The sequence below is a fragment of the Fundulus heteroclitus genome, chromosome 4 (genome assembly GCF_011125445.2).
Source record: "Fundulus heteroclitus isolate FHET01 chromosome 4, MU-UCD_Fhet_4.1, whole genome shotgun sequence".
Classification (NCBI taxonomy): domain Eukaryota; kingdom Metazoa; phylum Chordata; class Actinopteri; order Cyprinodontiformes; family Fundulidae; genus Fundulus; species Fundulus heteroclitus.
In genome coordinates this window covers 8,825,282-8,850,404 of record NC_046364.1, presented here as the reverse complement: position 1 = coordinate 8,850,404, position 25,123 = coordinate 8,825,282, and the positions used below count along the sequence as shown (strand labels likewise).

At 39.4% G+C, this 25,123-nt stretch overlaps 2 protein-coding genes across 2 annotated transcripts; both read left to right on the top strand.

The window, feature by feature from the left end:
• The first annotated feature begins 1,908 nt into the window (after positions 1-1,908).
• On the top strand, positions 1,909-7,905 carry LOC105924774 (solute carrier family 25 member 44). Its single transcript, XM_036136008.1, has 4 exons — positions 1,909-2,101; positions 4,817-5,484; positions 6,336-6,463; positions 7,700-7,905. Exons 2-4 carry the CDS (start codon positions 4,857-4,859, stop codon positions 7,889-7,891), a joined length of 948 nt encoding a protein of 315 aa, XP_035991901.1. The 5' UTR covers positions 1,909-2,101; positions 4,817-4,856; the 3' UTR covers positions 7,892-7,905.
• Positions 7,906-15,086: 7,181 nt separating this feature from the next.
• On the top strand, positions 15,087-24,829 carry LOC105930149 (cellular retinoic acid-binding protein 1). The gene is made up of 4 exons (XM_012868187.3): positions 15,087-15,169; positions 17,689-17,867; positions 18,124-18,237; positions 24,230-24,829. Exons 1-4 carry the CDS (start codon positions 15,100-15,102, stop codon positions 24,281-24,283), a joined length of 417 nt encoding a protein of 138 aa, XP_012723641.3. The 5' UTR covers positions 15,087-15,099; the 3' UTR covers positions 24,284-24,829.
• The last annotated feature ends 294 nt before the right edge of the window (positions 24,830-25,123 follow it).

Below are 25,123 nucleotides of genomic sequence, written 5' to 3'. Positions count from 1 at the left end.
AGCGCCCTCAGCATCAGCTCCTCGTGTATCTCCAAGTCCCTGAGCTGCGGCAGCTGGGATCGCCCACGGCGCCGGTGAAACAAACCCGAGGAATAATCTTTAATCCAAACAGCACCTGGTTACCTTTTTGTATGTTATTATCCCCTTAAAGAAACGAGCTCGCTGTCTGTGCCGTGGCTGCTTTGTTCACCTGCGGAGTCTGGCTCAACAGATCACTGCTGATGGGTGTGCCAGCTGAAACGGGGGCAGCGCCACTGGAGGGATCCGTGTTATTAAAAAGGAGATAAGACAGAAAGACAGTGTAACCAGGTTTTGCAGGAAGGAGTCCTGGACAGTGTTTTGGTCTTATTAAATAATGTCGAATAAAGCCAGCGCTGACCAGGGCCGGAGCAGAAAGTTCACTTTGTGTTTTAGATTAAGATTCTGTCGCTTCAATGTGACCCAGAGATACGGCTCACATTCCTGCTGCTCAGCTGGAGGGACCTGCTGGACTCCCTGGTGACACATTTTCATGAACACTGACGCTGAGAAGAGACATACATAGAAAACCTCTGCCACAAAACTAATAAAGACAAAATTTCTGCAACCGTCATTGATAATCAGCATTAAGCCCATCCATTAACCCTGCTGACTTTTAGTGAACTCTATCCCTCGCTCCCCTGGCATATCACTGTTAGAACTGGTGAAGATGGGGACACTAGACTGGGCAGGATACCAAGATGATGGTGTCCCATTCATCAACGTCTCAGGTAGAAGACTCACTTGGGGAGTGCACACCTTTTAGACGTGCACTCCACAAACATGGCCTTTATGAAAAACCACAAAGAAAGGGTAGGAAGTAATAATAATAATAATTCCTGTTTGAAGATTACCATGCATCATAGGAGAAGCATGAGGAAGAAGGTCTGATGAGACCAAAGTGTAACTTTTTTTTTTGCCAACTTGCTAAATCAACAAACTGGTAGTATAACACGGTGGTGGCACTATTGTGGAGTGTTGTTGCTTTCCTTTGGGCAGGAACTTGGAAGCTGATGAGAGGTGAAGGGAAATTGATAGAAACCAGTTAGAGGCTCTAAAATACTTGAGTTAGGAATTTAGCTTCTGATTCCTGCAGGAAAACGACCCTGAATATACAGCCAGAGCTACAGGGGGGAGGTTTAGATCAAAATACATTCATGGCCCAATACGTCTAAACCCCAAAGTACAACTGAGAATCTGTTTAAAATATTAAAACTTGATGTTCACCTAATAATGCCGTCTGTCCAATCAGACTGAGATTCAGCTGTTTTGCAAAGTTGAATAGGCAACATTTCCAGTCTCCAGATGTGCAGCGATGGTGCAGAAATACCACTAAAACTAAACACAATTGTCCTCTATTTTGTGCGGCTGTAATGTGACTATATATATATATATATATATATATATATATATATATATATATATATATATATATATATATATTAAAAAATCTGCCAGGAATTATGTGGAACTGGAAAAATCCTGAGATTTTTTTCAAGTTAGAATTTAGCGTTTGTTGGAATATTCCGTCTGGCTGCTATAACAAGCATTTTAGAAGTAGGAATTATGTCTAAAAGAACAGTTACAAGAACGGGAAATCAATTGTCTCTGGGGTTTCTTTTCCCACTTCTTTACATCTGTGGATTTATGACACTCTCTATTTCCCCGTTAAAAAAATAAAGCATTTACGTGGGTGAGCTGACATGTTTTACAAACGTGAAAATTGTTGAAAGCTGCACAATTCCCTTGTTTTTTTAACCTTAAAACTCGCGTTAATTGTTCCAGACGTGAGAAGCTTTTTGATTTCCGTGTGTATTCGGCGTGTGAGGAAAGCACAGACAGGTGGCGGCGGTAATGCACCGGCAGCCACATCCAAAATACCAGTGAAGAAGAACGTCGGACGTGATTGGTTGATCGGGTAGCATGGCGTTTGAATGAGAACAGGAAGATCTGTAGCACCACAGAGAGGAGGTTATCTCTATTTAGCGACTTTAGTGGCTCCCCAGCTCTCCGAACCTGCGGTTTTTAGCCTTAGTTGCTGTCAGAGCATGTCTTAGGAATCACACACGGTCTGTCCGGTGAGGTAAGCAGTTGTTACGGCTTATTTTCAGCGATGCTAACAGTGTTTTACCTCAGAGAGTTAGCTTCGGTTCGGCGAACACACGCTAGCCTCCCGCACGGACACGTCCGTCGGCTGAAAAGCTGCCATCAACAACAAGAGTCGTCGGTTCTTGGCTGCTTTACTCGCTTTGCTTTCATCCAACCATCGGTTCTGGTTAAACTTCAACCCTGCCCGGTACCGGGCTGGGAACGCTGTGTCCTTTCGGAGACCAGGGTCAGCCCGAGTCCCAGATGGTGGTGTTTACGGTGGACTGTTCGGGAGAAGGGTGTTCCTTTATGGAAACGGTGTCATAAATAAATAAACAAATAACACGACTCCGTGTTTTGTTTTCCGAAGCCATTCGTTTGGCTACTTTCACAAAGTTAGCTTTAGCCTGCCGTGACCTTTGAGCCACGGTTCACAGATAAGTGAACCAAACGGAGCCACAGTCCGTGGAACCAGCTCCGTGTTACCGACGTGTCTGCTTATTTTGACACAGTTGGAAACAAAAATGTCAGCATCATTTCACGTAACACTGTTTCCTGTTGTGGCCTAAATATGGAAGCAATACAAACCACAGTTCCTTAATAAAGCATTTATACACATTGGACCTTTTGTTTTTTGGTACATTTTCACCCACACACTAAAGTGCATTTTATTAGATCGCTAAAAACTGTATGAAGGGAAAGGATGCACCGTTTTCTAATTTATATATATATATATATATATATATATATATATATATATATATAAAATGCATATATGTATTCAGCTCCACTCTGAGTTGGTAGATTATTTAACGATGGGGAATAATCAGTGCAATCACAGCATTTTGAAATCTGTCCCTACCCACTTTTCACAATTTAAAGAGGGAAATTATTCCCCAATGTTTGAAAAGGATTCGAGCATTTTAACAGTTTTTTTAGACTTTATTTAGCTGCATTCATCTTCAGCTCTAACTGGCTTCCCTGTTTCTGCTGGAGAAAAGCGGCCCCACAGCATGTTGCTGCCACCATCATGTTTCAGGGTTGGGTGCACAATTGGTTTTCCTTTAAAACTGCTGCTTTGCATGTGAACCAAAATCCCTTTTTCATCTAATCTGATCAGAGTGCAGCCTCCTACAGCCTTGCTGTGTCCCCTGTGTCAAACTGCTTACAGGATTTCTGTTCGCCTTCGTTAAGAAAAGGTTTTCCTCTTGACCTTCCATAAAGGTCAGATCTGAAGATTTCACACCTAATAGTTTTCCTCCCACCTCCGTGGTGAGCTATGGCTCTCTGTAGCTCCTCCAGAGTCATTGATTAAAGTTTTCCTCGCTCGCCTTGTCGGTGTTGGTAGACAGCAATGTTTTCAGTTATCCCATACTCGCCAAATTAAAATGGATTGAACAGAGCTCTACGAGGTGTTCAAAGCTTTTTAGTATTGTTATACGACCTAATTCTCCTTTAAACTTCTCCACCGTGTGCTTTAAGGCCCAAACACACCAGACCATCCGATCCGATGGGAACCAGGTCATAGCAATTAGACCTGGTTGAAGTGAAGTTTTTAAAGTACGTTTTGAATTTGTTGATAATATCAATATTGATCAATATGATTTCTATTTTAACGATAAGCTTTTTTCTCCCCATATTGTCCATCCGCACTTCTGAACGCCGTTGTTTCCACTGGGGTTTATGTTGGTGCATCAAAGTAAAGGAGACTGGGTACAAATACACAGTAAACTATTCAGATTATTTATAAAAAAACATGAATGGTTTTCACTTCACAATTAAGCGTTATTCTGTGTTGGTCTTTACTATAAAGTCCCAATAAAAACAGAGAAATTTGTGCTGCAATGTGATTATCACAGTTTTTAAAAAACGCAATTTCCAAATCGCAGAGATTTTAGGCTATGGAACAATTAGTGAATCAAACGCGTCCTTTAGGTGTCAGTAATATGTTTAAAGTGGGTTTGCCTCCACATGGAAGGGAAGACAGTTGCAGCAGTGAGATAATCTAATTTTATTGTTTTTACAGTTTATATAATCAGAATGTTTTACCAGAAACTTTCAGAAATCTCACCATAGCATTCAGTTCTGGTCAATCAGTTTAATACATAGACTTGCTTGTTGGCTGCACTTTATGTTCAAAAAGGTTTGATGTCCAAATCAATTAAAAGCTGTTCTCCTGAATAATATTCTGATTAATAAAAACATTAAAAGTTCTTGTTTTAAATAGTCCTTGTTTACAAACTTCTTTATTTAGAGGCCATATTTGTTGCTTGTGGTTAATGCAGAGAAAAGTCAAAATCAAACGCAATTTTGGTTGAAATATATCGTAGGCAGAGCGCAATAATTTCTGCTCCAAGTTGAGACGCGGCGGCTCTTTTAGCACCTAATCTGCACAGCGATGTAACGGATTGATTTGTTGTTTGTATATGTTAAAAAAAAACATGATAAATCAAACTGGGGGAAAAAAAATAATCGCATTAAATCGCAATTGTGATATTAAGATAGAAAAAAAAAAGCAATTAGATTATTTTCTAAAATGGTTCAGCCCTAAATGTGACTGAAAGTGTGAAAGTTTTAACAATAAGAAGGGACTGTGCATGTCTGCGGTCTCTCTAAACCTGATGATCCCCTGTCCTTGAATTGTCATTGTGAGATTTAAATGTTCGCTGCAGGAGAGAAACGCTGACCCGCTCTTGTTTCCTGCTGTCAGGCAGCTACAGTCTGATGAGGGGGGGAGCACAGCTGGCAGGATGCAGCAGAAAAGGAACATCCAGATCATCGAGTGGGAGGACCTCGACAAAAGGAAATTCTACTCCTTTGGGATCTTCATGACGATGACCATTCGGGCCACCGTCTACCCAGCCACGCTCATCCGCACCCGGCTGCAGGTACAGAAGGGAAAGTCGCTCTACAGTGGAACCTTCGACGCTTTCTTCAAGATCCTCCGGGCGGAGGGCGTGCGAGGCCTGTACCGCGGGTTCATGGTGAACACCTTCACGCTCATCTCAGGCCAGGCGTACATCACCACCTACGAGTTGGTGAGGAAGTACGTTTCCCAGTACTCGGAGGACAACACCGTCAAGTCGCTGGTGGCCGGGGGCTCGGCCTCGCTGGTTGCCCAAAGCATCACTGTCCCCATAGACGTTGTGTCCCAGCAGCTGATGATGCAGGGCCAGGGGCAGCACCTCACGCGCTTCCGACTCAGCTCCGATTCTGAGACCGGGAAGCCCGCGAAGGTTTTCGGACAATCCAGGAAAATCGTGGCTCAGATTTTCGCTGCAGACGGCTTCCGGGGGTTCTACAGAGGATACGTGGCTTCTTTACTCACTTACATCCCAAACAGCGCAGTCTGGTGGCCTTTCTATCACTTTTATGCTGGTGAGCCTTTTTTATTTAATCGGCGGGTTTTCAGGAAGCGCTAAAGAACGCAGGTGTGGATTAATTAGTTTTAAAAGAATATTTTTACATCTACTTTGTTTATTTTTTTATTTTATTTTTTTATTTATTTGAATAAGGACAAAGCACATTAATGAACAACAGTATAAAAACAAATGTAAATATGCCGGATTATAGCTACAAAGATAATTTTCATCCGTAGTCTCTAGGCAGGCAAATACATAAGAAAGAACATATAATATACAATATAAGCATCACAAGGAAAATGTTAAAAGTTTAGTGGTCACATGACTGGTTTGTTTTCATCCATAGTTTGAGTTGAGCTCTAAAGCTGATCAGTGTAGTATGTCCAAAGAAAGACTGTTCCGTATGTTAGTGGCTCTCACAGAGAGAGTGTTCTGACCAAAAGTTGTTCTTCTGTGAGGGACCTCATAGTCTCCTCTGGAGGAGTCCCTGGTTCCCAGGCCACTTGAAGTCTTAGGTTTGAACAGAGTAGACACAGGAGGTGGAGCTAGTCCATGTAGCGCTTTATAAATGAAGCATACATACTTAAAATTTATAAAATTTTCAAAATTTAAGAGATTGTACTTATTCAAGATATTACATACATGGAAAGAATTGGGTTTGTGGTCAAACACTTTAAGAGATTTTTTGTACAGTGATTCAATTAATTTTAAATTGGTAACTGAACTAGATGAGATTCATAGGCTCTGCTTCCTAAACCTGAGGTGTTCAGCTTTCCAGTCTCCATTTTCTGTGCTTTAGAAGCTCAGTGTCTTCTAGCCTCGGGTCTAGTTTGGTTCTAAACTGTGTCTGCATGCGATGTTCAACAGAGCAACTCTCTAAACTGGCTCCCAGCGACTGCCCGCACCTGGTCCTTCAGGCCATGGCCGGACCTTTGGCTGCCGCGACGGCCTCGACCGTCACCAACCCCATGGATGTGGTCCGAGCCAGAGTACAGGTAGCTGCCACTGATCGTGTCGTTTTTGTGAGACTTTTTTTAGAATTACATTTTTCAAAGCACATTATATGATTTGTCAGCTTTATGTTTGCGTAAAGGATTCATCATCAGTAGTTTTTAATTTGCGTCTCTCAATAAGAAAGCTAAAGTTTGATCTGTAAGATGTTTTGTTACCCAAGAGAGTTCAATTTGCTTTCGTAAAACATTAAAAAAAGTTCTGAAAAGTTAGTCTGTGTTGTTTGTGCGTACTCCCAGACCGTGTGCGGATGCATTAACGTCCCCTCTGGTTCGTTTATTTCCTTTAAGCGCGCACACTCTAGAATAAACACCCTCTAAGGATGATTCAAACTCAGAGATAGACTTTAACACTTTAATGGAAAGAAGGCAGTGGTGCCAGCGCCAGGCCCCTCTGCTGCTGACCACCCGAGATCCAGAAGCAAAAAGAGGCAAAACGGAGAAATTTACAAGCATTTAAACCCTCGGCTTCCTTCTCTGGTTACCCGCTGGTCTCTAAACTAGGCGTTCCTCACAGAGGGGATGAGGTCCCTTCATGTGACATCAGTGGGAGAAATGTGTCACCACTCGGGTGACACATTTGCATTGTTCTGATTTATTGTGAGTGCCTGAGCTGTCTAAATGAAATCAGGCATCTAAACGACACAATCCAAACGTTCCAATGATCAAACCCACCAACCCTTACTTTTAACAGCCAAACTGTACAAACATTTAATGAACAAATCACTAACAATGTGTAACATGTCACAAAGAAACCTCACAGACCCTTCATCATAAACAGCTTTTCTCTCTCCCTTTTATTTCATAAAAACAAAAGACGGAAACATTTTTTTAACTATTGCTTTTATTTCAGCTTGTCAGAGAGTTGACCTGAATTCAAAGTGCAACTATTTGCAACTTTTTGTTGGAGTTCTTTATTGTTAATTAAATATTGAATCATCTCTTTCAAACTCTTTATTTCCTTTTGCTTGTACTCAGAAGCTGTTCCAAGTACAATGTTATGTCATCCGCAAAGAAAGTGAACTTCAGATTCACTGAACTATTACAAAAGTCATTAATGCACAGTAGAAAAAGTTCCAGACCTAACACAAAACTCTGTGGTACACCACGGGTATTAGTGACCAATCAAAATGATTTATTTTAACACTAATATGTATTATTAGGGTTGTTTTTTCTTAAAGACTGAGCCATTCCCTCTGTCCCCTGTGTCTCTGTGTTTAGGTCGAAGGCAGGACTTCAGTCATTGAAACGTTCAGGCAGCTGATCAAAGAGGAGGGCTACTGGGGAACGACCAAAGGGCTGTCAGCGCGCATCATTTCATCCACACCCACTGCCATCGTCATGGTGGTTGGCTATGAAACACTGAAAAAACTCAGCCTGCGACCAGAGCTGGTGGATTCCAGACATTGGTAAAAAAAAAAAGGAACTTGGACCATGTGCCATTTTTAACCCTTCTCTATTATACTGACATATTGAAATTTAAGTACAGAATAGTGTGGGAACATAATGGCAATAAAGTTGAGTATGAATCAAAGACAGAAGGTTTAGTTTGTGTGTTGCCGCTCAACAGGTTTGTTGCTGTTTGAAACAAAAACCCGTTGAAGCGACAGTGATCAACATTTCAGCAGCAGAAAAACGCTTTCATTCATGTTCAAAGTTTATTTTTTGTCTTGGTGAGGGGTAAAAAGGTGAAATTGACTGTTTGTGTGACTATTAACCTGTTTGTGTTGCCCTTCTGAAGTAAAGAGCTGCTCTCCATCACGGTACAGCTCAGAAAGCCACAAACTTCGTTTCTTCTTTATTTTTGCCAAACTGGGTTTTTTAATGGCCTTTTTTATTTTAAATCTTGCCTTTAATCAAAACTCTGGACAATCTATTTTGTGTTTTTTAAATGGCAAAAAGTGAGACACAGAATGAAAAGTAACCTTTTATCTTGATGGCATAAACATGTACACTATTTTATGAGTATTTTTCTTAAACTATTTGCTGGTGTCACTGTGGTCCTGCTGTTTATAAGTTTCATCTTTATTGTACAGGGATTTAGATCTATTGAGCTTGTTAAAAGTCCCCAGGCAACTTTACCCTTTTGTGAAATCTTTGAGTGCAATAATGTTTTGTCCTTTTCAGCACAAAATGTGAATCTCAGCTTCCTGTTAGTTGTGTGCTTTAACATCGTAAATTAACTTTTTATCTAATTTATTTCCTTTGTGAATTGATAACCACAACGCTTTTAATGTGTCACGTCGCTGTTTTTTTGGCTCTTATTTTGCTGAAGTACTGAGATGTGATGCAGCTCGCTGCTGTTGTATGAATGTCCTCACAGAAATCAGTTACAGACTGAAGTAGCTGAATTCATTGTATAAATCCCGTTTTTACCTGTGACACACCTGTTGGAAAGTAAGAGCAGGTTTGGCCGATGGTTTGATTGAAGACGTAACTGTACGGGTTTTATTTAATTCTCCAGGCTTGTGGAGATATGGTCCTGTGAACTAAAAGCAATGATGGAACTGGAGTCTGCAGATCTGTCAAATAATGCTAGGTTTGAATTTTTAACTTGCTTTGAACAGCTCCAAGTATCACTAAAAGTGGATTTGAGTCTTGTAATTGACCAATAACCTGTTGTTAACTTCGTCAACTCTAAAATACATGTGGTTTCAACAATATTTCTTGGTCTGTCTCGTTATTATTTGAATAGTAAGTCAAACTTTTTAGCTGGTGCCACCACTGAATTCAGTCAGAAGTGGATCCTGGTAAAATTTTACGTAAGGTCTGTAAATTATTGGGTGCTGTTTCGTTTGGAAACATTTTACAATTAACATATTTCATAACAAAGATTGGCATTAAAAGATTACCATTTCTCATGATCTGTAGAGGGTAAATTTATGAGGGAATGTATTTTTTAATTTGAGCCCAAAAATTAAACTTCAAACAGGAAGTGTTCTGTAAAATTTGCCAATTTTAAATTAATTTAGAAAGACATTGAGTGAAGGAAGAAAAGGGGATAAAGTCTTTATATCTTCTAAATGTAAACCTAAAAACTAAAGGTATGTGTACAGATTTAGCCTCCAATCCAAGTGGAGAAAAAGAGTGACCTTTTTTATATTCTGCCAGCCAATCAGCTCTGTCACAGGTCGCCCAGATCCAAACTGCTTCATCATTTAGTTTCAAGTTTTATCAGTTTAGTTTCACGCTGTTGCCTTAAATATAGAATCTCACTGTATACCGAATAAAAATACCAAATATAAAAAAGTAATATATTACAGTTATGTTATCTCTAACATCTGTTGTAAATTTCATACAGGTCTTTCGATTTGAGCTAGAAATACAGAGAAAGCATTGGCTAGATTTACTTTTAACCCATTTTTCTGCTGTTGAGTAACCTCAGAATAACGAGCTGACGTTAAGTCAGTCGCTCCACTGTCAGCCATCTTGATTTAAAACACATCAAAATGTAGCAATTATTATTGCAGATTGAACTTAAATCCTCTTCCTCTCTTTAATGTTGTTTTTTTTTATACCTTTGATGTAGGTAGTTTCATTCTTTGGGGTTCTTATTGGGAGTAAAAAACATTGCAAGTCCTCCCATAAATTCCTAAGATTTTAGATTAATATTTCTTCTTTAAAGGTTGAACTTAGTCCTGCACAAGTTTCTTTCACAATATCAGTATTTAGCTACTGATGGTTATCCAGAAACCAAAACTCATTTTGCAAATAAAATCTTTTTGAATTACAGCATTTTTTTTCCAGTTTGTGGATGAAAAATGTTAAACAGATAAAACATTTTTTTGGATAATTTATTTTTGGTTATGTTTCGCTGAGAGCATACCATGCTCTACTAAACTTTATTTCTATAGCACTTTAAGAAAATGCTGAAGCTACATATTTTGAAATACTGGACAGTTGCACTTTTTAAGTTCATTTATATTTAAAAACACCAGCAGTCAGTTAGAAAAGGCTGTTTCTGATTTGTGTAACTTTGACGTCAGCCATATGATTTATTCTGAAGTAAATGACTAAATCTAAAATTAAAAAGGACTGAAAAATGCCTTTGCCCTGGCCTGGGTCACGGCTTCTCAGTAAGGAGTGATGGTAGTTCCTCGACCCTGACCAGCTGACAACTAAAAAAAAAACGTAATTATTTATTTTCTTATACAGTGCATCTCATAGATTTCTACTTTGCAAAAAATTTTCATCAAATAGCTTCTCTGACTGGATCAGCCAATCATACTAAGATTTGTTGTTGTTACAAGTAACATACTGGCTGCTTCTAACAACTCCGCCAAACCGCAACCTTTCCTTTAAGCTCTCAGCTCAACAAATCTCAAACATTGTAAAGCAGCCTTTTTTTTTTTTAATATTAGATAAACTATGTAATTCAGAGGAAAGTCAATGCCCCATCCTATTCTGTCCTCAGGGAGTTTTCAGTGCAGATAAGGTCTGAGGGGAAAATCAGATTGTGTCACTGCGTTGTTAATGTCTTTTCTAGATGTGGGCATAACCGTGGGGCGACCATACATCTTACGGAAAGTGACTGAGTGACTCCCTGACACCAAAGGTCGTATCCCATTATGCTCGTTAGAAACTGAAATGAAAGCATCAAATTAGGGATGTATAGGGCATTTAAACCTGCAGTGTCACTTGCATTTTAGGTCTTATGGATTTTCTGCACGTTATATCTTAAAAGTATTCAGTTTTAATCTTTAAATACGTTTATCTTTGTGAAAATCTAACAAAAATCCACTTTTTAAATAAATTCTTCTGTCGTTCCATTTATAAAGCTTCATTTCCTTATAGGCAGGATTGATTAATCAGAAAACAAGTCGAAGTCGAAGTAAACGGGCCGACAGAGGGCAGCAGAATGCACCTTTACAGCTTTAATTTTCTCCCAAGTTTCATGTGTTCAGCCACCGCCTTTAGACCTAGACGTCCTCTTTTGGAAGTAAAACCACCCAGAGACCGGCAGACAAATCCACAGATGAATGAAACAAACAGGGAGGCCCTCTTTGAGGCTCGCTGACAGTTCCTGGTGGGATGACAGAGTGCCCCCCTTCTCTGCTCTGTGCCTTAATTATCAAGCCGTGTCTGGGAGGCACTTTGTCAAAAAGATTGATGAGAGACTGTCAGAAAGAGAACAAATCTGACTTGACTTGGGGTTAGAGGAAGGGCCCCTCATTCTCATGGGATGTAAAAGGTGGCTGTGGAAGAGATTGGCCCCAGAATGATGGAAAGGAAAGGGAGCGATGTGAAGGGTGTTTAGAGATTTAAAAAGCTCCAGAGACCTAATAGATTTTAGAAGAAGGCTTTTTATTTATGTTGTCTAACCCTTCTACTTTGTAGTGAGAACGCGCACAAAAGCTGTGTGTGTGTTGGCCAAATGTTCCACAGAAACATAAATCTTTTTATCACATTGCTTCAGCCTGAGTTGCAATGAAATCTGGAACATTACGGCAATCTACCATAAAGTAGATTTGTTCCCCCCGTTCACATGGAACAGATGAAACATGTTTCTGTGGAGAAAAAGGAAACTAACCTTAAAAAAAATTAAACATTTGACAGTATATTGGTCAAGAAGCTTCTGCTGCTGCCTTCAATGGGGGTGAAATGGAAGGTTTTTTTTAATGACAGGTTCAGTTAAAACGTTACTTGCTGTGCTGTATCCTCATTTCCTTCAGATGGTACAAATCTAGATGAGAACGACCAGAACCTGAAGACAAGGGCTAGTCAGAGAGGGGTTAATAGAAGCATTTTATAAACCTTTAAATTGTCATATTTCAGTGGTTGGGTATTTACACAGCAACCCAAGAAAATGTCTACAGAAAAAATGGAAACTGTAGGCAGTGCGGCACCGAACATCTTCCTGAGTGAAACGTCTGCTTTTCTTTGAGTTTTGTTTCCAAAAGAGTCTTATTGCACTTAGATACTTTACAGTGTTCTTAATTAAATAAAGCAAAACAAAGAACAACAGAGACAATACGTACATTATGATTTATTACATCAGATTCAATACATAGAATATCAAATCGGTTTATTTATATAGTGCCAATTTACAACAAATTTAATCAAATCATACAGAAAGATTGGTCCAAAGGGGTTTTCTATCTGAGGAAACCCAGCAGATTGACTTGCAGCATTCACTCCTCCTGGATGCAGCCACAGTGGACAGCATTGTGTAGCTGATTTTGCAGCAATCCCTCATACTGAGCATGCATGTAGCGACAGTGGAGAGGAAAACTCCCCTTTAACAGGAAGAAACCTGCAGCAGAACCAGACTTGGTGTGACCATGTATAAAGTTGTTAGTCCTACAAACAGTATATAAAACAAATACTGAACAATGCAGAGGAGGCAGATGTCATATGGCTATAACAATTAGCTTACTCTTCTTTTATCTTAAAAACACCCCCAACAATACCTAAATCTTTTTGAAGGGGAAGTTTTTACCCTTAATAAAACCACGTTATTTTAGGTCTAAGGTTTTAGATAATACAGATAACCAGGTCTGTAAATATGATTTGCTAACATTTCCATGAGCCTTTCAACTGTAGAAAGCAATAAACGGCAGTTTTCTTATTAACCTCATTTACTTTTAGCGAGAAAAAGCACCAAAAAACAAAATTCATCTTTAAGGTATTTACTCTGACAGTAAGGGCTTTAGATGTTGCTTTTTCAATAAGTTTCACACAGGACGAAAACTGATGGTGCACTGAATCTTACCTCCATTTCACTTTTGAAATAATCTTCCATGTCTGTTAATAATCGGCCAATGCAAACATGAGATTGGATTATTTTTAAGAGGAAAGAAGTTGACTTTGGTCTTGTACCCTCTCTGATTAGACGTCAGTTTGAGCCTCTGGGATTAACTAACCTGGATTTATACTGTATGAAGATGATTATAGAGTCTTCTATTACTAGTAACATAAAGTGCTGTAAAATTAAAGTGCTGTAAAATTAAAAGTGTGGTTCAAACAACATTGGCTGCAACGTTCACATGAGCAGCAGGTTACCTTTATTCAGTCAGTTTAGTCAGTTGTTGTGAATGTTATCTAAGGGTTAAACGGAGAGTTTAGATTTTTATTGATAGTGCTGTAAAGAAATATTTACCACCTTACAGACTTCCTCTGTTTTTACTTTTTTTCAGTCACATTTAAGTATCTTAGATAAGAGTAATCTTAACATAAAAAAATAACTAGAGTAGACAAAATGTGAGTACCAAATGATTTAATTTCTTGTGTGACAAAAGCTAACCAAACCTACAATTTAACCACAAATTAGATTTTTTTTTTAAACTTCGTTCAAATTTACCAACCAAACCAATCATTTAGAGCCAGGCTGACAACATGAAGCAGGCAAAAATATCACAAAAATGATCACATCGTGTCATGTCTAAATTAATTCAAGAACCGATAAGAATCTGGAAACGCTTACAAAGCCTTTTCTAAGGCATTGAGACTCCAGAGAACAACAGTAAGAGCCTTCATCCAAAGGTGGAGACAGTGTAAATTAACTATGAACCTGTCAAAGAGTGCATCACCAACTCATCCAGGAGGTCACAGAAGATCCCAGAACAACAGCAAAGCTGCGTGGGCCTCGCTGTCCCCAGTTAAGGTCAATGTTCACGATAAAGAACATCCAGGGTGTTCTTTATCATGAAGGTTGACCAGCTATGGTAAAAATTATTGCTAACCGAAGAGAACAGAACGGCCCATTTGCCAATTAGTCATCTTGATGATCCCAAAAACGTTTTGGCAAATTATTGTTAGTAGAAATCTAACGCTGTGTTCCTGAGAAGAACTGCATACCGACAAGCATGGTGGTGGTAGGGTGATGGTATGGGCCTACTTCCCCACTTATGGCAATGGATGCTTTAATTAATGCAACCGTTGCTGATTTTCTCTTCTTGAAAATCCTGAAGGAAAAGTCTGACCATCAGTTTTACGCTCAAGCAAACTCGGTTTGTGCAGCAGATCCAAAACCGCACCAGCAAGTCCTTCTCTGAGTTGCTCAAAAAAAAAGAAAACTTATGGTTTGGGAGAGGCCAGTCGGTCTGCATTTAAATCAAACGGAGATGCTGTGGCCTGACGTTAAGCACGCTAGTTATGCACAAACACCGACCAACGTGGCTGAATTCATTCCGGTCTGAAAAGAAATACAGGCCAAAATTTCCCCCTCGCCAATGTTACAAACTCACTGGCGCTTTTCACTCTTACTGCTTTTCACAGAATTTAAAAAGATCTTGGTTTTTCACTTTGGTTATCTTTGTCAGATATTAAAATCTTTTTTTTTTTTAGCTTGATGATGATGAATTTCACAGCTCAAACAAACAGGAAAAACAAGTGAATGATGAAGTAAACAGAGTAAAAACAAGGAGCTTATTCAGGAGAAAGACTGTACAGTAAAACTAAGAGCAAAGTGTGTACGTATGTGTGACTGTGTGTGGCGAGAGGAAGCAGAGGTGGTGGAGGGGTTGGTCTGATGTGTCGGATCATTATGCACGGGGCGGAGGGAGAGAGGGAGGGAGGGAGGGAGAGGAGAGATGGACGGAGAGAAAGAGCGTAAAGAAAGGCAGCTGAGGAGTCAGAGGACAGGAGGCGTCGGCCGGCCGGCACACAACGGGACCAGAGAAATGGCTGAATTTTCAGGCACCTGGAAAATGAAGAGCAGCGAGAATTTTGACGAGTTGCTCAAAGCTTTGGGTAAGCACGTTTGCTGTTTTCTTGTTTTTTTTTTAATTAAGTCATCTATTTTATGCACAATGAAAACTATATCCTGCTGCACTTTGCAAAGCACAAAGATTTAGCTGGAAAGATTAATTATTCACAGATTAGAATAATGCAACGTTTGACCATAATATATATATATATATATATATATATATATATATATATATATATATATATATATATATATATATATATATATATATATATATACTGTGCTTTCCAGTCTGTCACTTTAACTCAAAATTGCAGATTTTGGTCAGAATTTATTTATATTCTGAATGAAATCATGGCTTCGAGGAGCAAGAATCTGCCTAAAAAATAATTTCAGGCCAACGTTTTTGCTCTTTGCACCGCTGGGGGAAAAGAAAAAAAGTGGAAACAGACCAAAGCAGCCTCCCATTTTGATTGTTTGCTCTGTAACTCCCTGACTGAGGGTTAATAGTTTTTTCCACCCATTTGGGGGACAGAACTGATCACAATCTACAGGAGAGTCAAATGAAGCAGACAGCATCAACATTCCTCCCTCTCATCGCCTTGTCACAGCCATCTCCACACTTGCAACATCTGCTGATATTAATCTCACATGCAGCTGCCGGCGGATCCTTTTTCACTTCAATATATTGGAGAGGAAAAAAAAAACTGATTTCTTTTCATGTCAACTAGAAAGCGTTAGCGTTTACTGCGGCACGACGCTGCCTGAAAGTAAAGCCAAACCTTTGAACTTCTGTCATGGCACACCCACAAACTGTAATGTATGTTACAGATATTTTATGAGATAGACCAACATAAATTAGTGGACAATCATGAAGGGAAAAGGGAGACAGCACCTGGTCCTCAAAGTCTAAAAGTAATAGCGGATCATTTGCGCGCAGCCATCCAGAGTCGGTCTCAACGCAGCTGCCAATCTCTCAGCGTTACACGCCGACATGTACACTTATAGTTACGTTAGCAAAATAGCTGAAGCTCGGTCAGACTGGATGGAGATCATCTGTGATTATCTTGCCCCAGATTCTCAATAGGTTTTAGTCCCAAACTTTGATCTTAGTCCAAACTTTTTAGCTCGTGGGCCGATATTGTCAAGTCAAAAGCACTCGAGGGCCAAAAAGTGAATAAAAACAACTAACATAACCAAGAAAAAAAGTGACTTATTTTAACCTGTGTGTACTGTACCTAACATTCAATTCAATATTTAAATTTAAGATATTAACTTTATTAATCCAACTTAATTTTAACTGTAATAATTTTGCCCTAATTAAAAATAATAGGTTTCTATCTGCACCAGCCACCAGTGCTGGTCAGCATCATCATTCTTGAAATGTAGTTTGAGGGCTGCTCAAAATCAACACAGGGGCCGCAAATGGCTGTTTGCACTTTGGACACGCCACGCTTAGATTCTAAGCCTTTCGTCTATAACTCTGGTTGTTTGGAATCGTCATTTTGGGACCCGAGTCTTAAGTCGTTAAGATTCCCACCAATCACTGCCCTGCGTTTAGCTCCATCCATCTGCACCTCAGCTCTGACCAGCTTCACCGTCCAAACCGGAGAAAAGCATCCTCAGAGCATGATGCTGCCACCACAGTGCATATTTAAGGGATGGTGTCGTCAGAGTGACGTGTAGCGTTAGTTTCCTTGCACTCAGCATTTTGCATCTCCTGAGCCGTGGACCTCTGCAGTTGCTACTTCTTGCCTTGTGTCGATGTGGCTTATCGGTTTTCCGTTTATTAAACTTCTCTACAACTCTTCCTGTCACTCGTTCTCAGGTGTTCATTCGTCCTCGTGATGCTATTTGTCCCCCGATGTTCTTTAACACAGTTATTACAGAACATTAGTACATGGCTGTATTCATACTGGGATTGAATTACTCATGAATCGACTGTTTACTCACTGCTAAAAAAACAGAACTAAAAATAGGTAAAATTTTCTTAAAATTAGTGTATTTGTCCTTGATTTGAGCAGGTAAATAAGACTATTTGCCAATGGAAAAAGATTTTTCCACTTAAAATAGGAACAATTCATCTCCATCATCTTATTTCAAGTGCCGGATATCTAATTAACTTATTTTAGGGGTAAAGACACTCATTCCATTGGCAGATAATCTTATTTAATGGCTCAAATCAAGGACAAATAGACTAAATTTAAGAACATTTTACTTGTTTTTAGATCCGTTTTTGCAGTACTGACACTTGTCAAGGCAGCTGTTTGAAATGGATTTTATCTTGGCATATCGAGGTAAAAGGGGGCTGAACGCAAACTCACAACACAGATTTTTGTTTGTAAAAAGACTTTAAAAGACCGTTGGTTTCATTCTTCCTCACAATTATGTTCCTCTGTCACATAACAATTCCCCCAACAAACACCTCAAAGCAGATTTTTCACCAGAGGCAGAAAGGTAACCAAACTGTCAGGCAGCGTCGTATAAAAAATGGAAGTCATGAAAGGTGTGGTGATCAGATTTAATATCGGCGGGCTGAATTTTTGTGTGCGACTCTCAGGCGTGAACGCCATGTTGAGGAAGGTAGCGGGGGCGGCTGCATCCAAGCCCCACGTGGAGATAAAACAGAGCGGCGACCACTTCTACATCAAGACCTCCACCACGGTCCGCACCACGGAGATCAACTTCACCATAGGCGAGGAGTTCAGTGAGGAGACGGTGGACGGCCGAAAGTGCAAGGTAATTAAAACACACCTATGGCGAATCAAAACTGTCGGAAAATAAAGCACACACAGAAAAAAAATCATAAGAAACTAAGGAGGCTATGACGTTAAAATCAGCGCCTGAACACATCCACCTTTAGCTTCAATGCTTTACAGTAGGACCACACTACCTGGCAACAGACCGATGCCTCTGACTGCGTTTTGCTGCTGACAGGTCAAGCTCAGGGTGCAATTTCAGTAAAAGTGTTTTTTAAACAAATGATTTTCTGCAGAGTTTGGCCACGTGGGAGACCGAACACAAGATTTACTGCAAACAGACTCTGCTGAGCGGGAACGGTCCAAAAACCTTCTGGAGCCGAGAACTCAAAGGGGATGAACTCATCCTGGTGAGAGTTGCACTTCCAATATGAAAACCGTGAAAAGTAAGCGAGGATCATGTGTCTAAAGCGAGTTAAACACACTTTGAACTCACCAGAATGGCCTCTTTTTGTTTGCTTTTCTTAATCTGGGCCTTTTCAAACACACTCATCTTCTCAGAGTGATGGATTTACAACAAAATCTCCCAACAGATGTTTGGACGCTTCACAAAGTGACAGACTTGGAAACCACTGCCTCTCCTCACATGGGTGAACAACTCTCAGGGTTTGGATAGAGAAACGGTCTGTAGCTCATCTTAAAAAACTGTTGATTTTGATGGGAATCACAGACTGTTCCGGGGGGAGATCATCTTTGTGATGAAATACGAAGTTCTGCGGCAAATTTTACAAATTTACAATTACAGCACCCTCCACAATTATTGGTAAATATCTGATAAAGGCCTTAAACGTAAATGTCCTTTTGACCGCAGTTGCATAATAACACTGTTGTACTCAGCATTCTAAAAAATTGGAATCTAATCAAAAAGTTAATTTATTTTAGTAATTCAACACAAAAAGTGAAAACTAATCATTACACACGGTGATATTTTTCATGTGTTTTTTTTTTTCTGGTAACTTCTGTGTTGAAAGATTCAAGCTAATAAAAACCCACAGTGAGTTTATCAGAAATGTAGAACTAATGAAAATTGGATTTTTCACTGAAATGTTACGTTACGGCTGTAGTTGAAAGCCCTCCACCAGGAGAGTAAACCACAAATGGTCATTACAAAGGAAGCTGGCTGTTCACAGAGTGCTGTATATAAGCTTATTAATAGAAAGTTGAGTGGAAGGAAAAGTGGTCCGCTGAAAAAGAAAACCACGACATGGGCTACAACCGTTTCATTTCTTGTGTTAAGTTATTCCTGACTAAAGAAGCGTAAAATAAAAAAAGAATTGTTTGAGGTTTACGGTGAAGTTTCCACAGTTAGCGAGGATTTGGGGGCCAGCCTTCATGCTGGCCAGCTTTATGGATGTGCTGACTCCATTTTTGATAGGACATCTGCCCAGACTGCCAAACGTTGCAATATTTACTTTAACAGCCATGATTTCACAGCGCGTGATTGGCCTGCAAACTCATGTGACCTTAACCCCATCGATAACCTATACGTTGCTGACAACAAGCAAACGGGAAATATCTGATCCAGCAAAGCAGATGACCTGACTGAAAGCAATCTGGATGGTATCCATGTCACGCTGCATTGATGCAGTAACTGAAGCAAAAGGAGCCTCCAATACCGATTGAGTATATTTGGATGTACATTTCGGCGGGGCCACATCCTATCTGGGTTTTCATTGGCTGAGAGCCATAATGATGAAACTTAACGGAAATTAACACATGGAATGTTTCACTTTCAATATAATGAATCTACATCAATTTAAGCTTCACTTTTTGAACAGAATTACTGAAATTAATTGTTAAGTTACATTCTAATCTATTCAGATTCACTTCCTTAAGAAGTAAAAAGATCACTTTAGATCATTTCCAGATAGTCGTTGTCATTTTTTACGTGATGGAAACAGGTGTGAAATCAGATAAAAAGTCGAATCACCGATTTAAAAAAAAAAAAACAGATTCAGTTCCAGGAAGCGTCTCACAGCAAATTGAAACTGCCACTCATTTATCATTTTCCCATCTCAGATTGTGGATAAACATTCCTATATGAGTTATGCATGCGTGAACTGAGCGTTCTTTTTCCTTTTCTTTTTTATCCAACAAAAACAGAAACAAAAACCAAACCACTTTCTCAAGCCTTCTATAAAGAAGCCCTTTGAAAGGATTGAACGTTTCACTGCCATGTGTTTGTTGTTGCATTCCTCCTATCACTTCATGGCCTTGCATCCATCAGGAACACGTCTGCTTCCAGCTCCTTCCTTTAAAAAAAAAAGAAAAAAAAAGAAAAAAATCTCGTGGGAACTCTATAAACATCTGTTCTGGGTTTACTGGCCAGATGGACGTATAAAAAGGAAAGCGAGACAGAAAAGGCCGTTCAGTTTGACTCGGACGGAGATGTCTGCACGGACACTGACTCACCTCTGCAGAGAGGCAATCAGGCAAATATTTGGCGGAGGCTGTAATTGGGACTGAATGCAGGTTTTCAAATCTAAATGTGCTTTTGTTTAAGACAGGGGTGTGTTTGTCTATTCATGTTGGAGGGATAGACTATAATCTGATAGGCATGTTGAAATTAAATCTGTTGGGAGAGAGAGAGAGAGAGAAAAAAAATCATTTCGCAATAACAAAAAGATTACAAGTTTTTATATCAGAGTGAGACAAGAGAGGTCAGGCAGATTTCCTAAACTTTAGACCTGTTGGATGTGCAGGCTTGGATGGTTAAATTAAAGAAAATACATTAAAAAAAACATTTGTGTAACGCTCCCTAATTGTTAGGAATCATTTTCTATTGTTGCTTTCAGTTTAGTCTTTTAAAAACATGATTCCTCTAAAATATTTTTTATGACCAACTTTGGTAGGTTGAATTTATAACTTGATTATTATTTTTGTGACATTATATAACAATGTTCTCATTTTAATGATCTAAACAAAACACAAAAGGTCAGTTTCATGAGTAGAATAATTTAGACGGTTTGCAGGGAAAAGTGAATCTCCTCTTTGTCACAGAGGAAAATAAGATACTGAGCGACTCCAATGTGAATACCCTATACAAAAAAAATTAAATCAGTAAAAACAAGAAATAATATAAAAACGTGTTGTACTTAAGAGAAAGTTTAGACAAATTTATACCTGAGGGACAAAAAAATTTAAGATAATACATTTCCAATAATTTTTAAGACCCAGCAGAATCTAAAAGAAAAGTATTAGAAACTCAAAAGAATTGTTTTTCTATCATATTATTTGAATAATAAAAAAAAAAAAAACTAAAAGTTTAGAGTTACATATTACGAGTCAGAATTGAAATTCATGACACCTTGTAAGACACAATAACGAATGTAATGTTCATGCAGGTCACATGTTTTCTTTAAAGAATGAAAAAAAAATCCCTCCAACTTCACACCAAAATGGGTCAAAATGTAACTTTTATATTATTCTCTTTTAATGCATTAAAGCTGTCGCACTGAAGATTAGTCATAATTGCATTTTCTAGGCTAAAGAGGCAAGGATGCCCCCCCCCCGTCATGCTTTCACACCTCCCTATTTGAGAACCACTGCCTTAAATTAATATCAGGATGCAAAATTAGACTATTAAAAGGTTTTGAATATTTAAAATCTTAAATCAAATTAAAATGGCACAACCAGCCTTCATAGTTCAGTCGTTTCTACCTAATAAAAATAATTGTGTTCAGTTAAGACTGGCGTTTAACAGAGAAGCAACTTTCTGCTTTCATTTATTATTCTCTGCAAATGAACAAAGCAATAGTTAGACTGACTGAATGAAAATGAAAAATCTTTAGACACTCTTTCCACTGCAGTGAATTAAGTGGATCGATAAAATTAAGCTGATTTTAAGTTAGATTAGTTGACAGAAGTGGCAGCAAAACAATTTAGCCTTAAGAGTTAAATCGTCAGTGTTTTGGCAATAGTTCATGTCATGTTGCTCCCTTATTGCAGAAAGAGCAATGCTTTCATCAGATAACGACAACTTAATGGTTTCTGCACTCTGTGAGCTCTACCGCTGATGAGTGTAACGACCATTCAGGGACTCCTGAGGGCAAAAAAAGTAAAAGACAACCTTGTATGCATTTTGCTCACATTTTTACACTAAGAAAAAAAAAATTGTGGCTTTTATTGTAGCAAACTAGAAAACAAAAGCATTCCCAGATGACCCATTTGATCATAAGATTCAAATCAGGTGAATCTGGCTTAAATCAGGTATCAGCCCGTATTCTCACTAATGAACCCTGGAGTTACCTCCAGTTAATGCCTCCCACTCCTCTTACCAGATGGAGTCGTCACGGCTCAATTAAGCTATGCTGCCCCCCCCCCCATCCTGCACACTGCCTGCGGTAATGACACGTACTGCTGCACGAACCCTTTTTCTGCTGCACTCCCTAGGAAGCCCATAAATCTCTGCCGCTGCTGTGTTTCACTTGTTTTACTCCAGACAACAAAACACGCGATGAATGTAAACCTGACAGCTGCCATGCTTAATTAAAGTCAATTTAAATAACAATAGTCTCTGCTACAGCCTGCTTGTGTTCTTGATGACGAGGTGACAAAAAGAGTCGATTATGTAAATCTCGGCATCCAACCTGTAAATTAGAGACAATCTTAACTTAACAGAGAATACAGGAGTTTAGAAATGTTATTCAGCTTATCCTGTTGATCTGAAAAATGGGTTTTAACCCCCAATAGGCTTTGAGAATGAGAAAGCTTACATCACTGTTGCACATTTTAATGAAAATTAAACATTTACTGTATAAGAAAGAGGTTGTGATGATAAAACATGAACATGTTTTGGCTGTTGCGTAGTAAAGAATATAGTTTGATTGAACGCATGTATGGATCAAAGTGGACCGTCTACGACTGTCTTATAAGCTCAGTTTTGTATTACAACCTGATACAAACCTAACAAACAAATCATAAGATTTAAAAATTCATCTAAAAAAAAAGGGGCTAAAAGTACATGTATATTATTTTTCCTAAAGGCGGCGCTCCAGGGTTTTAAAGCTCTACATCACTGATTTATGATTTTTAACAGATGGTTGTGTTCATTAGCAGTGTGTTTGAAAAGGTTTTGGAAAAAAGTCCAAATTAATATCTGAACTTTCCTTTGAAAGTAAACCAATGCACTGGAAATACTCCAGTAAGAAAGCAGAGCATCAGTTTTAATTAATACAGAAAGTCAGAGACAATGCATTTAGGCCGGTTTAGGGAGCATCGTTTACATTTTTCTTAACCGACTTAAAAACTTTTACAGTACACACTGAAGAGTCTTGGAAGATTGATCTTCCTTGGGATTCAGTGTAAAGCGCCGACCTGAGGGTAAATGTGTGCAGAATGCGTCTGCAGAGATGTCAGCTGGCCTTTTCCTGACTGAGGAAGTACAGCCTCTGCTGGGCCGTGTGTGTGCGAAGAGTGGCTCAGGTTAGAGAAGAGCGGGTTCCCAGGAACTGGAATGGATCCACAGAAGATGCAGTGCTCAGGATGGAGAGGCCGTGTGTGTGTGTGTGAGGTGTTCTCTAGAGCAAAGGTTCCCAAACGTTTCAGCTACTGACCCACAGAACAGTACCATTGGCTGAGTATACAAATATTTCTACAAAGCCAATTGACCATATAGGTATTATAATTATAATGTAACAGCATCAACAGCCAAGGGCGGTTTGGTGATATATGTTTTTCTTTTTACATCTTTGAAACTGTAACAAATTTTCTTCATCTTTACATAAAATAATAAAAATGACAAAAGGATCCATGACCCCAGCTTTGGGACTCAGTGCTTCAGAGGTCCACCTTCATCTCCGCCGTCCGGTCAGGCTAAAGTTCCAGGTGGTTCTGACCAGCCGATCCACTTCCTGTCTGTATGCAGACCCGTCAGCGTCCTGGATCAATGATGGTGGTGCCGTCTGTGAATCCAGGAGTTTCTCAGATGGGTCCACTGAGACAGAGAGGACCGACTGCTTTACACACGTGTTTTATTTGTCCCTCTTATATTTAACTCTGATCGTTCAATCAATGATTGAATCACAGAATAATCTGCTGGATCTCTTGGTTTTCTGGTACTCTAGTGCTTTGTAGGAATATAATTTCTACCAGAAACGCTGATCTGATTGGGAATATTTTTAACTATGCTGACAGGTTCTTTTTAAAGGAATCATGACAGACATATGCACATCCAGTTTGACCCTCAGATTCCTTTGACCTTAAGGGAAATGTTTGAAACAACTACTTTGAAGCATGTGTTCAACAAGTAACAGGAAGCCTTCAGTGAAACACAATAAAGCTCCAGGAAGGACAGCTGGTGAAGTCGTTTCTAATTTTCCTTTTCCTCTCATTTCCTTTCAGATCTTTGGAGCAGATGATGTGATCTGCACACGGATCTACGTAAGAGCACAGTAGACGTCTTCGTGCCTCCAGTCCCATTTAACACGCCGTTGACGTCTGAACTATAACATCCCAGATATAGTGCGTTGCAAAAGTATTCATGCCCGACCAACCTGTTCACATTAACATTACAAATATAAATTCAACATATTTTTATTGTGACAGTGGTTAATTGGGAAGTTTGGAGTAACAGAAACACAGAATTATTAATTTCAAACAAATTACTGAAATGTGCGGCGTGCATTTGTCTTTCTTTCTTAGAACACCCAGTCGCTGCAGGTCTGAGGTATTTTATTTCTAATCTAGAGACTATTTTTTCCCCTCATTCTGCTTCGCAAACAAGCTCAATCTCAGTCAGAGCTCCTGTAAGCATCAACGTTCACGTCTGCTGGAGTAAAGCCTCCCCTGTACGACGCTCCCACATAATGTGTTCAAAAGGTCACCGTCGTGTTTTTCCTCTACAGATAACACTGTAGGTGGTCTCCTCTGAACAGAGCACCTTCTTCCACGTCTATGTAGCCTCTGACACACTAACTTTCCTTCAACAAAGGCTCGCTTCTCACCTCTCTTCAGATGAGGTCTGATTTGTGGAGCACACAATTGACGCCCTGTTGACAGATTCCCTCACCTGAGCTGTCGATCCCTACAGCTCCTCCAGAGTTACACTGCTATTCTGATCGGTCGCTTTCCATCGTCAGATGATGGTATGAACCATCCTGCACCACATGCATTTTTATTTATACATCATGTAGCATATTAGCATTTTGTTTCTCCAAAAAGACGTCCATCATGACCCTAAGAGGACGAGCAGTCTCTGGCCATCCATGGATCATTATCGTGGATTCAGCGTTATCC

What these genes read in the sequence shown, in the direction of transcription:
- LOC105924774 (XM_036136008.1), top strand. Translation starts at nt 4,857, where the DNA reads ATGCAGCAGAAAAGGAACATCCAGATCATCGAGTGGGAGGACCTCGAC. An exon ending in TTTCTATCACTTTTATGCTG is followed by an intron (nt 5,485 to 6,335) that starts GTGAGCCTTTTT and finishes GATGTTCAACAG; the next exon opens with AGCAACTCTCTAAACTGGCT. An exon ending in TGGTCCGAGCCAGAGTACAG is followed by an intron (nt 6,464 to 7,699) that starts GTAGCTGCCACT and finishes CTCTGTGTTTAG; the next exon opens with GTCGAAGGCAGGACTTCAGT.
- LOC105930149 (XM_012868187.3), top strand. Translation starts at nt 15,100, where the DNA reads ATGGCTGAATTTTCAGGCACCTGGAAAATGAAGAGCAGCGAGAATTTT. An exon ending in CGAGTTGCTCAAAGCTTTGG is followed by an intron (nt 15,170 to 17,688) that starts GTAAGCACGTTT and finishes TGCGACTCTCAG; the next exon opens with GCGTGAACGCCATGTTGAGG. An exon ending in AAGGGGATGAACTCATCCTG is followed by an intron (nt 18,238 to 24,229) that starts GTGAGAGTTGCA and finishes ATTTCCTTTCAG; the next exon opens with ATCTTTGGAGCAGATGATGT.